Source organism: Oncorhynchus clarkii, chromosome 19, assembly GCF_045791955.1.
Source record: "Oncorhynchus clarkii lewisi isolate Uvic-CL-2024 chromosome 19, UVic_Ocla_1.0, whole genome shotgun sequence".
Lineage (NCBI taxonomy): Eukaryota > Metazoa > Chordata > Actinopteri > Salmoniformes > Salmonidae > Oncorhynchus > Oncorhynchus clarkii.
In genome coordinates this window covers 42420253-42435997 of record NC_092165.1, presented here as the reverse complement: position 1 = coordinate 42435997, position 15745 = coordinate 42420253, and the positions used below count along the sequence as shown (strand labels likewise).

At 43.4% G+C, this 15745-nt stretch overlaps 1 protein-coding gene across 1 annotated transcript in view; it reads right to left on the bottom strand.

The window, feature by feature from the left end:
* LOC139375231 (latent-transforming growth factor beta-binding protein 2-like) overlaps window positions 1-15745 on the bottom strand; it is a 154424-nt gene that overhangs the window by 119690 nt on the left and 18989 nt on the right. Inside the window, exon 3 of the mRNA XM_071116828.1 lies at window positions 7460-7715. Within this exon, the coding sequence (XP_070972929.1) occupies window positions 7460-7715 (256 nt within the window). The remainder of the gene's footprint in view (window positions 1-7459; window positions 7716-15745) is intronic.

Sequence of the window (15745 nt, the reverse complement as noted above, 5' to 3'; positions counted from 1 at the left end):
GAAGTATATTTGCAAGCATTTGACAAGTGTCAAAGGCTTTTATTGACAATTACATGAAGTTGATGCAAAGAGTCAATATTTGCAGTGTTAACCCTTCTTTTTCAAGACCTCTGCAATCCGCCCTGGCATGCTGTCAATTCACTTCTGGGCCACATCCTGACTGATGGCAGCCCATTCTTTCATAATTAATGCTTGGAGTTTGTCAGAATTTGTGGGTTTTTGTTTGTCCACCCGCCTCTTGAGGATTGACCACAAGTTCTCAATGGGATTAAGGTCTGGGGAGTTTCCTGGTCATGGACCCAAAATATCAATGTTTTGTTCCCCGAGCCACTTAGATATCACTTTTGCCTTGTGGCAAGGTGCTCCATCGTGCTGGAAAAAACATTGTTCGTCACCAAACTGTTCCTGGATGGTTGGGAGAAGTTGCTCTCGGGGGATGTGTTGGTACCATTCTTTATACATAGCTGTGTTCTTAGGCAAAATTGTGAGTGAGCCCAATCCCTTGGCTGAAAACCCCACATATGAATGTTCTCAGGATGCTTTATTGTTGGCATGACACAGGACTGATGGTAGCCCTCACCTTGTCTTCTCCGGACAAGCTTTTTTCCGGATGCCCCAAACAATTGGAAAGGGGATTCATCAGAGAAAATGACTTTACCCCAGTCCTCAGCAGTCCAATCCCTGTACCTTTAGCAGAATATCAGTCTGTCCCGGAGTGGCTTCTTTGCTGCCCTTCTTGACACCAGGCCATCCTCCAAAAGCCTTTGCCTCACTGTGCGTGCAGATGCACTCACACCTTATCCCAGTGTGCTGTTCCCACATGCTTCAACATGGCCACCATTGTTCCTGTTGCCAAGAAAGCTAAGGTAACTGAGCTAAACGACTATCGCCCCGTAGCACTCATTTCCGTCATCATGAAGTGCTTTGAGAGACTAGTCAAGGACCATATCACCTCCACCCTACCTGACACCCTAGTCCCACTCCAATTTGCTTACCGCCCCAATAAGTAGACAGACAACACAATTGCAACCATACTGCACACTGCCCTATCCCATCTGGACAAGAGGAATACCTATGTGAGAACGCTGTTCATCGACTACAGCTCAGCATTTAACACCATAGTACCCTTCAAACTCGACCCTGGGTCTCGACCCCGCCCTGTGCAACTGGGTACTGGACTTCCTGACAGGCCGCCCCCAGGTGGTGAGGGTAGGTAACAAAATCTCCACCCAGCTGTTCCTCAACACTGGGGCCCCACAAGGATGCGTTCTGAGCCCTCTCCTGTACTCCCTGTTCACCCACGACTGCGTGGCCATGCACGCCTCCAACTCAATCATCAAGTTTGCAGACGACACTACAGTGGTAGGCTTGATTACCAACAACGACGAGACGGCCTACAGGGAGGAGGTGAGGGCCCTCGGAGTGTGGTGTCAGGAAAATAACCTCACACTCAACGTCATCAAAACAAAGGAGATGATCATAGGCTTCAGGAAACAGCAGAGGGAGCACCCCCCTATCCACATTGACGGGACAGTAGTGGAGAGGGTAGTACGTTTTAAGTTCGAATCGAATTGGTCCACCCACACAGACAACGTGGTGAAGAAGGCGCAGCAGCGCCTCTCCAACCTCAGGAGGCTGAAGAAATTTGGCTTGTCACCAAAAACACTCAACTTTTACAGATGCACAATCGAGAGCATCCTGTCGGGCTGTATCACCGCCTGGTACAGCAACTACTCCGCCCACAACCGTAAGGCTCTGCACAACGCATCACCGGGGGCAAACTACCTGCCCTTCAGGACACCTACACCACCCGGTGTCACAGAAAGGCCATAAAGATCATCAATGACAACAACCACCCGAGCCACTGCCTGTTCACCCCTCTATCATCCAGAAGGCGAGGTCAGTACAGGTGCATCAAAGCAGGGACCGAGAGACTGAAAAACAGCTTCTATCTCAAGGCCATCAGACTGTTAAACAGCCACCACTAACATTGAGTGGCTGCTGCCAACATACTGACTCAACTCCAGCCACTTTAATAATGGAAAAATTGATGTAAAAAATGTATCACTAGCTACTTTAAACAATGCCACTTAATATAATGTTTACATACCCTACATTACTCATCTCAAATGTATATACTGTACTCGATACCATCTACTGCATCTTGCCTATGCCGTTCTGTACCATCACTCATTCATATATATTTATGTACATATTCTTCATCCCTTTACACTTGTGTGTATAAGGTAGTTGTTGTGAAATTGTTAGGTTAGATTACTCGTTTGTTATTACTGCATTGTCAGAACTAGAAACACAAGCATTTCGCTACACTCGCATTAACATCTGCTAACCATGTGTATGTGACAAATAAAATTTGACCTGCCTGCTGCCATTCCTGAGCAAGCTCTGTACTGGTGGTGCCCCGATCCCGCAAATGAATCAACTTTAGACAGTCCTGGCGCTTTCTGGACTTTCTTGGGCATCCTGAAGCCTTCTTCACAACAATTGAACCGCTCTCCTTGAAGTACTTGATGCTCCGATAAATGGTTGATTTAGGTGCAATCTTACTGGCAGCAATATCCTTGCCTGTGAAGCCCTTTTTGTGCAAAGTAATGATGACGGCACGTGTTTCCTTGCAGGTAACCATGTTTGACAGAGGAAGAACAATGATTCCAAGCACCACCCTCTTTTTGATGCTTCCAGTCTGTTTTCGAACTCAATCAGCATGACAGAGTGATCTCCAGCCTTGTGCTCGTCAACACACACCTGTGTTAACGAGAGAATCACTGGCATGATGTCAGCTGGTCCTTTTGTGGCAGGGCTGAAATGCAGTGGAAATGTTTTTTGGTGATTCAGTTCATTTGCATGGCAAAGAGGGACTTTGCAATTAATTACAATTCATCGGATCACTCTTCATAACATTCTGGAGTATATGCAAATTGTCATCATCGAAACTGAGGCAGCAGACTTTGTGAAAATGTATAATTGTGTCATTCTCAAAACTTTTGGCCACGACTGTATATTCTTCATAGCGATGCTGGCACTAAGACCACACTCAACGAGCTGTAAAAGGCCATAAGCAAACAAGAAAATGCTCATCCAGAGGCAGCGCTCCTAGTGGCCGGGGACTTTAATGCATGAAAACTGAAATATGTTTTACTTCATTTCTACCAGCATCTCACATGTGCAAATAGGGGTAAAACCTCTAGATCGCCTTTACTCCACACACAGCGACACGTACAAAGCTCTCCCTCACCCTCCATTTAGCAAATCTGACCATAACTGTATCCTCTTGATTCCCGCTTACAAGCAAAAACTCAAACAGGAAGTACCAGCAACATGCTCAATATGGAAGTGGTCCGATGAAGCGGATGCTAAGCTAGAGGACTGTTTTGTTAGCACAGACTGGGATATGTTCCGGGATTCATCCGATTGCATTGAGGAGCATACCACATCAGTCACCGGCTTCATTAATAAGTGCATTGACAACGTCGTCCACACAGTGGCCGTACGTACATATCCCAACCATAAGCCATGGATTATAGGCAACATCCGCACTGAGAAAAAAGGCTATAGCTGCCGCTTTCAAGGAGCGGGACACTAATACGGACTCTTAAAATAAATCCTGCTATGCCCTTCGACAAACCATCAAACAGGCAAAGCGTCAATACAGGACTAAATTTGATGCTTGTCAGATGTGGCAGGGCTTGCAAACCATTACGGATTACAAATACCAGACAGGCTAAATCAAATCAATGCTAAATCAATTCAGACCACCATAGTCCCTGTGCCCAAGAAAGCCAAGGTAACCTGCCTAAATGACTACTGCCCCGTAGGAAAGCCTACGTGAGAATGTTGTTCATTGACTACGCCATAGTGACCTCCAAGCTCATCACTAAGCTAAGGATCCTGGGAATGCAACTGGATAATGGACTTACTGACACTGACTCTCAACACGGGGGCCCCTCAGGGTTGCGTTCTTAATCCCCTCCTGTACACCCTGTTCACCCACGACTTCATGGCCACGCACGACTCCAACACCATCATTAAGTTTGCCGACAACACAGCGGTGATAGGCCTGATCACTGACGACGATGAGACAGCCTATAGGGAGGAGGTCAGAGACCTGCCAGTGTGGAGCTAGAACAACAACCTATCCCTCAATGTGAGCAAGACAAAGGAGATGATCGTGGACTACAGGAAAAGGAGGGCCAAGCATGCCCCATTCTCATCGACTGGGCTGTAGTGGTGAAGGTTGAGCGTGTCAAGTTCCTTGGTGTCCACATCACTATGGACCTATCATGGTCCAAACACACTAACACAGTCTTAAGCGGGACACGACAACGCCTATTCCCCCTCAGGAGGCTGCAAAGATTTGGCATGGGTCCTTAGATCCACAAAAGGTTCTACAGCTGCACCATCAAAAGCATCCTGTCTTTCAGCTTGGTATGGCAACTGCTCGACATCCGACCGCAAGGCGCTACAGAGGATAGTGCGTACGGCCCAGTACATCAGTGGGGCTGAGCTACCATCCAGGACCTACATACCAGACGGTGTCAGAGGAATGCCCTAAAAATTGTCATAGACTCCAGCCACCAAAGTCATAGACTGTTCTCTCTGCTACTAGACGGCAAGCGGTGCCAGAGTGCCAAGTCAGGGACCAAAAGGCTCCTTAACAGCTTCTACCCCCAAGCCATAAGACTCCTGACCAGTTAATCAAATGGCTACCCAGACTATTTACATTGACCCCTTTACTTTATACACAGTTGGTCAGAAGTTTACATATACCTTAGCTAAATACATGTAAACTCCTTTTTCACAATTCCCTGTCTTAGGTCAGTTAGGATCACCACTTTATTTTAAGAATGTGAAATGTCAGAATAATAGTAGAATTAATTATTTATTTCAGCTTTTATTTCTTTCATCACATTCCCAGTGAGTCAGAAATTTACATACACTCAATTAGTATTTAGTAGCATTGCCTTTAAATTGTTTAACTTGGGTCAAACGTTAGGGTAGCCTTCCACAAGCTTCCCACAATAAGTTAGGTGCATTTTGGCCCATTCCTCCTGTAGGCCTCCTTGCTTGCACACACTTTTTCAGTTCTGCCCACACATTCTCTATAGGATTGAGGTCAGGGCTTTGTGATGGCCTCTCCAATACCTCGACTTTGTTTTCCTAAAGCCATTTTGCCACAACTTTGGAAGTATGCTTGGGGTCATTGTCCATTTGGAAGATGCATTTGCGACCAAGCTTTAACTTCCGGACTGATGTCTTGAGATGTTGTTTCAATATATCCACATAATTTTGCTCCCTCATGATGCCATCTATTTTGTGAAGTGCACCAGTCGCTCCTGCAGCAAAGCACCCCAACAACATGATGCTGCCACCCCGGTGCTTCACGGTTGGGATGGTGTTCTTCGGCTTGCAAGTCACCCCATTTTTCCTCCAAACATAAAGATGGTCATTATGGCTAACCATTTCTATTTTTGTTTCATCAGACCAGAGGACATTTCTCCAAAAAGTACGAACTTAGTCCCCATGTGCAGCTGCAAACCGTAGTCTGGCCTTTATGGCGGTTTTGGAGCAGTGGCTTCTTCCTTGCTGAGCGGCCTTTCAGGTTATGTTGATATAGGACTTGTTTTACTGTGGATATAGATACGTTTGCACCTGTTTCCTCCAGCAATCTTCACAAGGTCCTTTGCTGTTGTTCTGGGATTGATTTGCACTTTTCGCACCAAAGTCCGTTCATCTCTAGGAGACAGAACGTGTCTCCTTCCTGAGCGGTATGACGGCTGTGTGGTCCCATTTTGTTTATACTTGTGGACTATTGTTTGTACAGATGAACGTGGTACCTTCAGGCATTTGGAAATTGCTCCCAAGGATGAACCAGACTTGTGGAGGTCTACAAAAGTTTCTGAGGTCTTGTCTGATTTCTTTTGATTTTCCCATAATGTCAAGCAAAGAGGCATTGAGTTTGAAAGTCGGCCTTGAAATACATCCACAGGTACACCTCCAATTGACTCAAATTATGTCAGTTAGCCTATCAGAAGCATCTAAAGCCATGACATCATTTTCGGGAATTTTCCAAGCTGTTTAAAGGCACAGTCAACTTAGTGTATGTAAACTTCTGACCCACTGGAATTGTGACAGTGAATTATAAGTGAAATAATCTGTCTGTAAACAATTGTTGGAAAAATTACTTGTGTCATGCACAAAGTAGATGTCCTAACCGAACTATAGTTTGTTAACAAGAAATTTGTGGAGTGGTTGAAAAACGAGTTTTAATGACTCCAACCTAAGTGTGTGTAAACTTCTGACTTCAACTGTATTATTATTTGTTGCACTGACTCTCATGTACAGGCTCCATGTACACTCACTGGACTCTAACCACACACTCACACATACTACACTGACACTCCAACACACACACACACGCATATTGACGCCACACACATTCATTCACATTCCTTCACACTCTTCACCCACGCTGCTGCTACTCTCTGTTTATCTATGCATAGTCCCTTTATCCCTACCTACATGCACATTGACTCAATGCCGGTAACCCTTCTACAGTATATATCCTCGTTATTGTTGCTGTTATTTTTATTGTCTTACTATTAGTAGTTTATTTAGTTTATTTATTTAGCCCATTTTTATTACTTAATTTTTATAACTGACTCCAGGTCATCTATAAGTCTCTGCTAGGTAAAACCCCGCCTTATCTCAGCTCACTGGTCACCATAGCAACAACCGCCCGTAGCATGCGCTCCAGCATGTATATTTCACTGGTCATCCCCAAAGCCAACACCTCCTTTGGCCGCCTTTCCTTACGGTTCTTTGCTGCCAATGACTGGAACAAATTGCACAAGTCACTGAAGCTGGAGACTTATATCTCCCTCATTAACTATAAGCATCAGCTGTCAGAGTAGCTTAGCGATCACAGCCCATCTGTAAATAGCCCACCCAACTACCTCATCCCCATATTGTTATTTTTTTTGCTCTTTTGCACTCCAGTATCTCTACTTGCACATCATCATTTGCACATCTATCACTCCAGTGTTAATGCTACATTTTAATTATTTTGCCACTATGGCCCATTTATTGCCTTACCTCCCTAATCTTACTACATTTGCACACACTGTGTATAGATTGTTTTATTGTGTTATTGACTGTATGTTTGTCTATCTCATCTGTAACTCTGTGTTGTTGTTTTTGTCACACTGCTTTGTTTTATCTTGGCCAGGTCGCAGTTGTAAATGAGAACTTGTTCCCCAACTGGCCTACCTGGTTAAATAAAGGTGAAAAAAAATAAAAAAATAAATAAACTATGCATTGTTGGTTTAGAGCTCGTAAAGTAACCATTTCATGGTAAGGATTACACCTGTGTCATGTGTCACCATCTATAAATGTCTAAATACTCCATCAGGAAGGAGGTACAGTGCAATGATGGACTTACACAGGCTGGAAAGACTGCCTGGTGGTCTCAGGGCTGGGGATGTCTACGGCCTGCCTCTCCGTGGGTTTCCTCCTGGGCTGCTCCCTCTGGAAGGGGTTGGTGCCTGGCTGGATGCGCCTCAGGGACCCTCCGGTGTGGATGTACACCTGCTCTGGGGCAGCCTCCTCGCAGCGGGCCCCCTGGAACCCAGAGCGGCACACACAGGTGTGGGGCCTGCTGCAGGAGCCACGGTTTTGGCAGGGGGGCTGGCAGTCGGCTGCAGGGGGCAGAGAGAGAGATGGAGGCAGATCTTTAACGGTGTCATGTTAGAACATGTGGCCTTTCACATAAAAGAGCATCTCCAGACATGGCCTACATTATCTCAGCACTAGCCGACTTTACTTTAAGTGATTCAATCAAGGACCAATTAGTTGTGTGTCCATGCCGTTGCTTTTACTCTGGTTTCCTTATAGTACAAAGCCTGGAGGGAATGTCATGTTCAATTTCACCTGAGCCCAAGACAGCCCTGTTAAGTCTAAATGTATGTGATCTCTTACATTTAACCCATTTCTCACTAAGGTAAGAGTCACTTCAGCTCCTTGGCTGTGCTTAATGCTGCTGGTGCTCCAATGATCAGCAGTTTTTCTAGAAATTCCTTTGGTCACTGATTCCAAATCTAATGCGTGCAGTTACAGGGGATGTGGGGATGTGTTTTCCTTGTCTGGTCAACGATTGATGTATAAACAATAGTTCTCAATTGTCTGCAAATACAGCAATCGTTGAGGTAATTTCATGGTTATGGCAAAACTATCTGCACACGTCCAAATCTGGGCCCTCCCTGCACCTCACTCTGGCTACTTGAACACTATTCTTAGACCTGCGGCATGAGATTCATAGCAAACAACCTTTCCATCTTGTGACACAAATGTATGCACTGGATAGCACTGCAGAATTGATGACATTGTTCTCAAACACTAAATCAGGTTGCTACTCTCTGGTAGCTAAAGCAAACTGCAGTGCTCTGTCCACAGTGGTGGAATGCTATTGACACAGATGCCGTGCCACTGACAGATCGCAGGCAGGAAAACTTCCACTGCTTTTGGCACTGTGAGGAGAGCTGGTAGCTAAGGGCCCCACGGGCTGCATGGTCTACCTGCTGTAGGCTTCCTGTTTTAGCAATATGATGCCATTCAGACATGGGGTCCAGTTTGTCTGGTGTGAGAGACGAATGGACCTCCTAGGTGTCCTCTAATGCATGAGGATGACCGAGTCCTTGGCTGCCACACCAAGGAACATGATTATTCTAATTTATGAACTGGGTGGTTTGAGCTCTGAATGCTGATTGGCTGACAGCCACGGTATATCAGACCATATACCACACGTATGACAAAACATGTATTTTTACTGTTCTAATTATGTTGGTTACCAGTTTATAATAGCAATAAGGCACCTTGCGGGTTTGTGGTATATGGCCAATATACCACAGCTAAGGTCTGTATTCAGGCATTCAGCGTTGTGTTGTGACTAAGAACAGCACTAAGCCGTGGTATATTGGCCATATACCACACCCCTTCAGGCATTATTGCTCACAGCTTGGCTTCAGTCTTTTGTTCTCTCGCTCTCTCTAATTGTATCCGAGCAATATACCTAAAATTACCATGAAATGGCAATTTGAATTAAACTAGCACCACATGGTTTTGAATTCAGCACAACTTTCTCACAACATGATGCATGCTAATTGAGAGTATGCAATACAAACAGTCAATCATGGCAACATGATGACAAAAGGGAACAAACTGGGAATTAAATAATAGTCCTTGACCATATTCCTGTGGTTTATGGTGAAGTCTATTCTATTTAAACCCACACATTTGCTAGAGCATTAGTTTGAACTGCTTTGGGGAAAATCCAGCCCTTTCTGATAAAGTATACTACACATTCAGTCAGGGAAATGATGATGAAGTATACTACACATTCAGTCAGGGAAATGATGATGAAGTATACTACACATTCAGTCAGGGAAATGATGATGAAGTATACTACACATTCAGTCAGGGAAATGATGATGAAGTATACTACACATTCAGTCAGGGAAATGATGATGAAGTATACTACACATTCAGTCAGGGAAATGATGATGAAGTATACTACACATTCAGTCAGGGAAATGTAACTTGGTATGTGATCTGAGTTTTCTAGTACACTATGGGATCAAATAAGAAATGCTTTGTCTCTATTTGGCAAATAGTTAAATATTTCATCCACTAACCAGACTTGAGGCTGGCCTGTTGCCACCATCGTGTCCAGAGTCTGTTCGACCTCAAAGATTACAAGGGTTTGAGGAAACATTGAGGATCAAACAGTCCAAAGACATATGAGGAAGGGAGAGTTCATTAAATGAGCAACCCCCCCCCCTTCCAATTCCACCCCTCCCAACCTCCACACCCACTCTGACACCATGCCATCTGAATTGGAACAAATATGTATACTAATTTATCAATTTGTGTAACTGGCCTAGAAAATTGCCTAATTGTACGGTTGGTATACATCACAGTCTGTGTATGTGACCCTGAATACATGACCCTCTTCAGCTCTGTCGCCCAACAGCAGTCATTAAAGTGACACAATGTGGCACCAAACATGCATTCCATTAATTGACAATGGGCTTGGCTGGGCAGTGGGTACTGACCCTGGCCCTTCTGACTCTTACTAGAGTCCCACACAAGCCCGGCTGCTGCAGTGTCACTGTCTGTCTCTCTTCCCTTGGTCTGTCCTGCTGCATGGGGCTGGCATGCCTCCCTGCCTGGCTGGTGAACACTTTGTCGCGGTAATTGCTGTCGTGCAGATTTTTCTTGCACATCATTAAAACTAATTGCCTCACATTCCATCTATTTCACAAATATGTGGTTTAATTATTGCATTGGGGAATAATAATAAATACTCATTTTCTTTGAAACACTAAACAGAAGTTGGGAAACATATACCTGGCAGGGTCTTTGTTGTGGTTAATTATGACTGAGACTGAATTAGAAATTTAAAGCGACAGATTCCAGATCCAGTCATCTGAAAAGTGCATAAACATGGGCATTACTGGACCTGGTCATTCAATGGAAGCATGTACTCCATGTAATACAAGCAAGCAGATACTGTCCATTAATCACAGCTCTACTTTGTGAGCTCAGTTCAAACATGTAACTGTATGAATGTGAAATCCAGTTCAAGTTCCTTAAAACCAATCTCCAGTCCAAGTGCTGTCCTTAAAACCAATCTCCAGTCCAAGTTCTGTCCTTAAAACCAATCTCCAGTCCAAGTGCTGTCCTTAAAACCAATCTCCAGTCCAAGTCCTGTCCTTAAAACCAATCTCCAGTCCAAGTTCTGTCCTTAAAACCAATCTCCAGTCCAAGTTCTGTCCTTAAAACCAATCTCCAGTTCAAGATCCTTAAAACCAATCTCCAGTCCAAGTTCTGTCCTTAAAATCAATCTCCAGTCCAAGTTATTTGAGGGCAGTTTTAAGGAAGGGAGAGGGAGGGATGTCAGGGGGATAACAGTCCTGAACAAACCCATGACAGCTGAGGTCTACTGTAGAATCCCTAATTTCCAAACAACATTCACTCTCTGGCCAAAGTAATCCTGTACAACAGACCATAAAAAAACATTCTAAAAAAGCATGCACATACAGTATTTGAAGATATTGTATTGTATGAGTTCTTCATTGATTTAGTGGGAAATTGTGTATATTAAAATAAGATAGGACCTTTATAGCATTCAAATAGCATTCATAGTTCCCACAGCACAGCAGGTCTGAGTTACCTATTAAGGCCCTGTGTGGGACGGAGAGAAGCTTGAGGTAGGCAGCAGCCCCTATCCACTAGTGATGGGAGAAACAATCAATACAGTCGGGATATAATTTGACAATATATCATAATATCATTTTTGTCAGTATCGTAATATAATTTTTGCGCTAGACAGCTGTACCTTCGCCAAAACTCCAGTATTCTTCCTTTTATATGTTGTTCTCCATCTTCTTTTTAAAATTGTGAGACAACATGGTTTAGCACTATTATACCCATGACTGATAAAATCTCGTTTTCTTATGGCTCTCTCTTGTCCCTCTGCAACAATATGTTTGGAAGATCGAATCGCAGTAAAATCACCGTATTCTTATCGGCAGACTCAACAGCCTTGGTTTCTCTAATGACTGCCTCGCCTGGTTCACCAACTACTTCTCAGATAGAGTTCAGTGTGTCAAATCGGAGGGCCTGTTGTCCGGAACTCTGGCAGTCTCTATGGGGGTGCCACAGAGTTTAATTCTCAGGCAGACTCTTTTCTCTGTATACATCAATGTCACTCTTGCTGCGGGTGATTCTTTGATCCACCTCTATGTAGACAACACCATTCTGTATACATCTGGCCCTTCTTCCTTTGGACACTGTGTTAAAAAACCTCCAAGCGAGCTTCAATGCCATACAACACTGGCCTCCAACTGCTCTTAAATGCTAGCAAAACGAAATGCATGCTCTTCAACCGATCGCTGCCTGCACCCGCCCGCCCGACTAGCACCACTACTCTGGACGGTTCTGACTTAGAATATGTGGACAACTATAAATACCTAGGTGTCTGGCTAGACTGTAAACTCTCCTTCCAGACTCACATTAAGCATCTCCAATCCAACGTTAAACCTAGAAGTGGCTTCCTATTTCGCAACAAAGCCTCCTTCACTCATGCTGCCAAACATACCCTCGTAAAACTGACTATCCTACCGATCCTCGACTTCGGCGATGTCATTTACAAAATAGCCTCCAACACTCTACTCAGCAAACTGGATGCAGTCTATCACATATACTACCCACCACTGCGACCTGTATGCTCTCGTTGGCTGGTCCTCTCTACATCCTCATCTGCACATATATCACTCCAGTGTAAATTGCTAAATTGTAATTACTTCACCACTATTGACCTATTTATTGCCTTACCTCCTTACTTCATTTCCACACACTGTATACAGGTTATTCTATTGTGTTATTGACTGTACATTTGTTTATCCCATGTGTAACTCTGTGTTGTTGTTTTTGTCACACTGCTTTGCTTTATCGTGGCCAGGTCGCAGTTGTAAATGAGAACTTGTTCTCAACTGGCCTACCTGGTTAAATAAAGGTGAAATTTAAAATTTAAAAAGCACAGTTTCGAATTGCAATACATATTGAATTGTGAGAATCGCAATACATATTGTATCAACACCTAAGTATCGTGAGGTCCCTAGCAATTCCCAGCCCTACTGTTCACTGCATGGGGCCGGGCTCTCGTTTCCAACAGAGTGCATGTCTTCAGGCCATTACTATTTGCTGAAGATTTGCCCCCTCTCTCCACCTCACAAACTTTTACAATCCTCTCTCTCAGCCCAGGAAATTTGAAACTCAAAGACATATAAAAATGTCTCAAATGTATCTCACAGGTCAACAATACTACCTCCGCTAACTTGATATTGGTGCTTTTTGAAAATTATATAAATAACGACAGCGGAATCGTGATAATCCTGGGGAACCCCTCAATTCACGGTTGGAGGAAATGATGTGCCATTCAGAACATTAGGGCCAGGGAGCCATTCAACAAATTAGGATTGAGGCTCACTTTGTAGAGAATACAAATAACTAAAGAGCTCACCACCAAGGGCCCTTTCAAAATATATGAAAAAATATCTGTTCAAAGTGAAGAATGGAAACATGCTAAACTCTGGAACACTGAGCCGTGTGTGTGATATCAGAGAGAAGTCATAACACTAACACTTGGCCCTCACTTTACCACACTCCCTCACCTTCTACAATACAACAAAGACCTGCTCCCAGGAGGTTTTATTAAAGCACATTGTCATAATTATTTAACGTTGGACTGACTAAGGAAAGGACTCTCGTATTTTGCTACTGAACGGATGTCTTTTAAAATAATTAAACGGTAGGCCAGGCTCTGGGAGGTGAAATCATTTCTATTGAAGGGTAAGAACCAGAGATCGGACAGAAGCCATTTATATGTTAAGTGTTATGGATTCTGGGATTGGCTAGATATATTGCCACTTGTAGTATATGGTACTACAAGTGGAAAGAAGCATGTCTAAAATGTTTCCTAACAAATAAGTAACACTGCAGAATTGTCTCAGCAGAATTGTGGTACACTGGTATTTTAGCACCCCTGATATTGATCAGATTATTTATGTTATTAAAAAGCACAGGTTATATTGTTTTCAAAATTGAGCATTTGCACATTTCAGTACCATCATTTAACATCCATAAGAAGAATTTCAGAGTTTGTCACTGTCCATTGCCCAATATATCATCCAAAAACAGAAGTTATGAATCATCCCTCTCACCCACCACTATCTAGCAGCCTAATCATTACCAGCAGAAGTGAGGGAGCTCAGCTCAGGACTGACTGATGACTGGTCCTTTGTGGTAGTTCTGTGTACTTTGTGCTCTTTTCCCTTTATGGTAAATCCTTAAGGGGTAATCTTTCAGAAAATAGAGGTGCCCTTTTCATATCTTTTCACTTTTTCTGTCACAGTGCAATTTTTCAACCGAATACAGTAGTTAGGGCATTCACTCTCTCTCCTACCACATCAAGTTGTCTGGGGGGGTTTAGTTAACCTGAGGTTGACCCATGACATTGTGTACATTACCTTTAGCCACACTATGTCTCTTCGCCACACCCCTCAGGCTCCCTACTTCAGCCTATAACGAGCAATGTACTGGGGGATATCTAGGGGTGTGTGCCCACTACAGTATGTGTAACTTAAGAATGTGAGAGGTCGTGGTCACCAAAACCCACAAACTCCATTCTCCTCGGGATAACATCACAACATTTTCCAGACGGCCATGGAGCCGGAGGGAGCATGATATATGATTGGCTATGTGTTGTTCTGACTAAACTGTGGCGTGCAGGAGAGTGTAAGGCTATCACAAATGATTGTGAAATAGAAAAAAGTTACTTATGTGAAATTCGTGACAGACACAAGAAAAAAAGTCACCACAAAATGTTGTATACAGTGCATTTCAATCACAGATAAAGACATTAGGTTACTTAAGACAGAAACAATAGGAAGAGGGTTTGTCGGGGAGGGTGGGTAGGTGTATAAGGCGACGTGTATAACCCAAATGTTGTGTGTTCAAATAACATGATAGACCACTTTAAAAGTCCTTGCTACTTTTTAACTACTTAGCATGTCAGCTAACCCTAACCTTAAAACCCTTCAACTACTTAGCTAGCATGTTACCTAAATCTAACCCTTGCCGTAACCCCTACCCCTAACCTTAACCCATAGCCTAGCTAACATTAGTCACCAAGCTAACTTTAGCCACAACAAATTGGAATTTGTGTTGAAGAAATTGTGTACTGGACACAAATGCGTTATGAAACAGAAAACCACGTGGTGCCACGAACTTCAAATAAGTAATTTGTGTTTATTTCACAATAAACTGTGACAGTGTTGGGGGGGCGCAGAGGTGGGCATAGCTTTTTGTTTGGTGTTATGTATGTAAATGAATATGTGTTCTCAGTCAACTTACTTGGTAAAATAAGGGTTAAGTAAATCAATAAAAAAAGCAAAGTCTTGCAATTCTCTAGTCTCTCCATTTAAGAGATTTCTGACATATCCACTCTCTGCATCATGACACCAGTTACATCACACACAAAGAAACAGAAACAGCTAAATGTAATTGAAGAATGTATTACACTGGACAGACTTCCTACGGCTGGAGCAGTGTAGCAGCTTTCTGCTCCCCTCTCTAGTGGCCCTACATCAACAGAGGCTCGCCTACCAAAACCAATGTGTAAACAGAAAGACATCCCTTTCACCTCCTCATCCACAGAAAAACAACTACTGTATATGGAGAGACAGTGCGGTAACTCATTATAGCTATGTTGTGGTCCATGGTAACTCATTCTAGCTATGTTGTGGTCCATGGTAACTCATTCTAGCTATGTTGTGGTCAATGGTAACTCATTTTAGCTATGTTGTGGTCCATGGTAACTCATTCTAGCTATGTTGTGGTCCATAATAACTCCTTTTAGCTATGTTGTGGTCCATAATATCTCCTTCTAGCTATGTTGTGGTCAATAATAACTCATTCTAGCTATGTTGTGGTCCATAATAACTCATTCTAGCTATGTTGTGGTCCATGGTAACTCATTCTAGCTGTGTTGTGGTCAATCCTAACTCATTCTAGCTATGTTGTGGTCCATGGTTCCTCATTCTAGCTATGTTGTGGTCCATAATAACTCATTCTAGCTATGTTGTGGTCCATAATAACTCATTCTAGC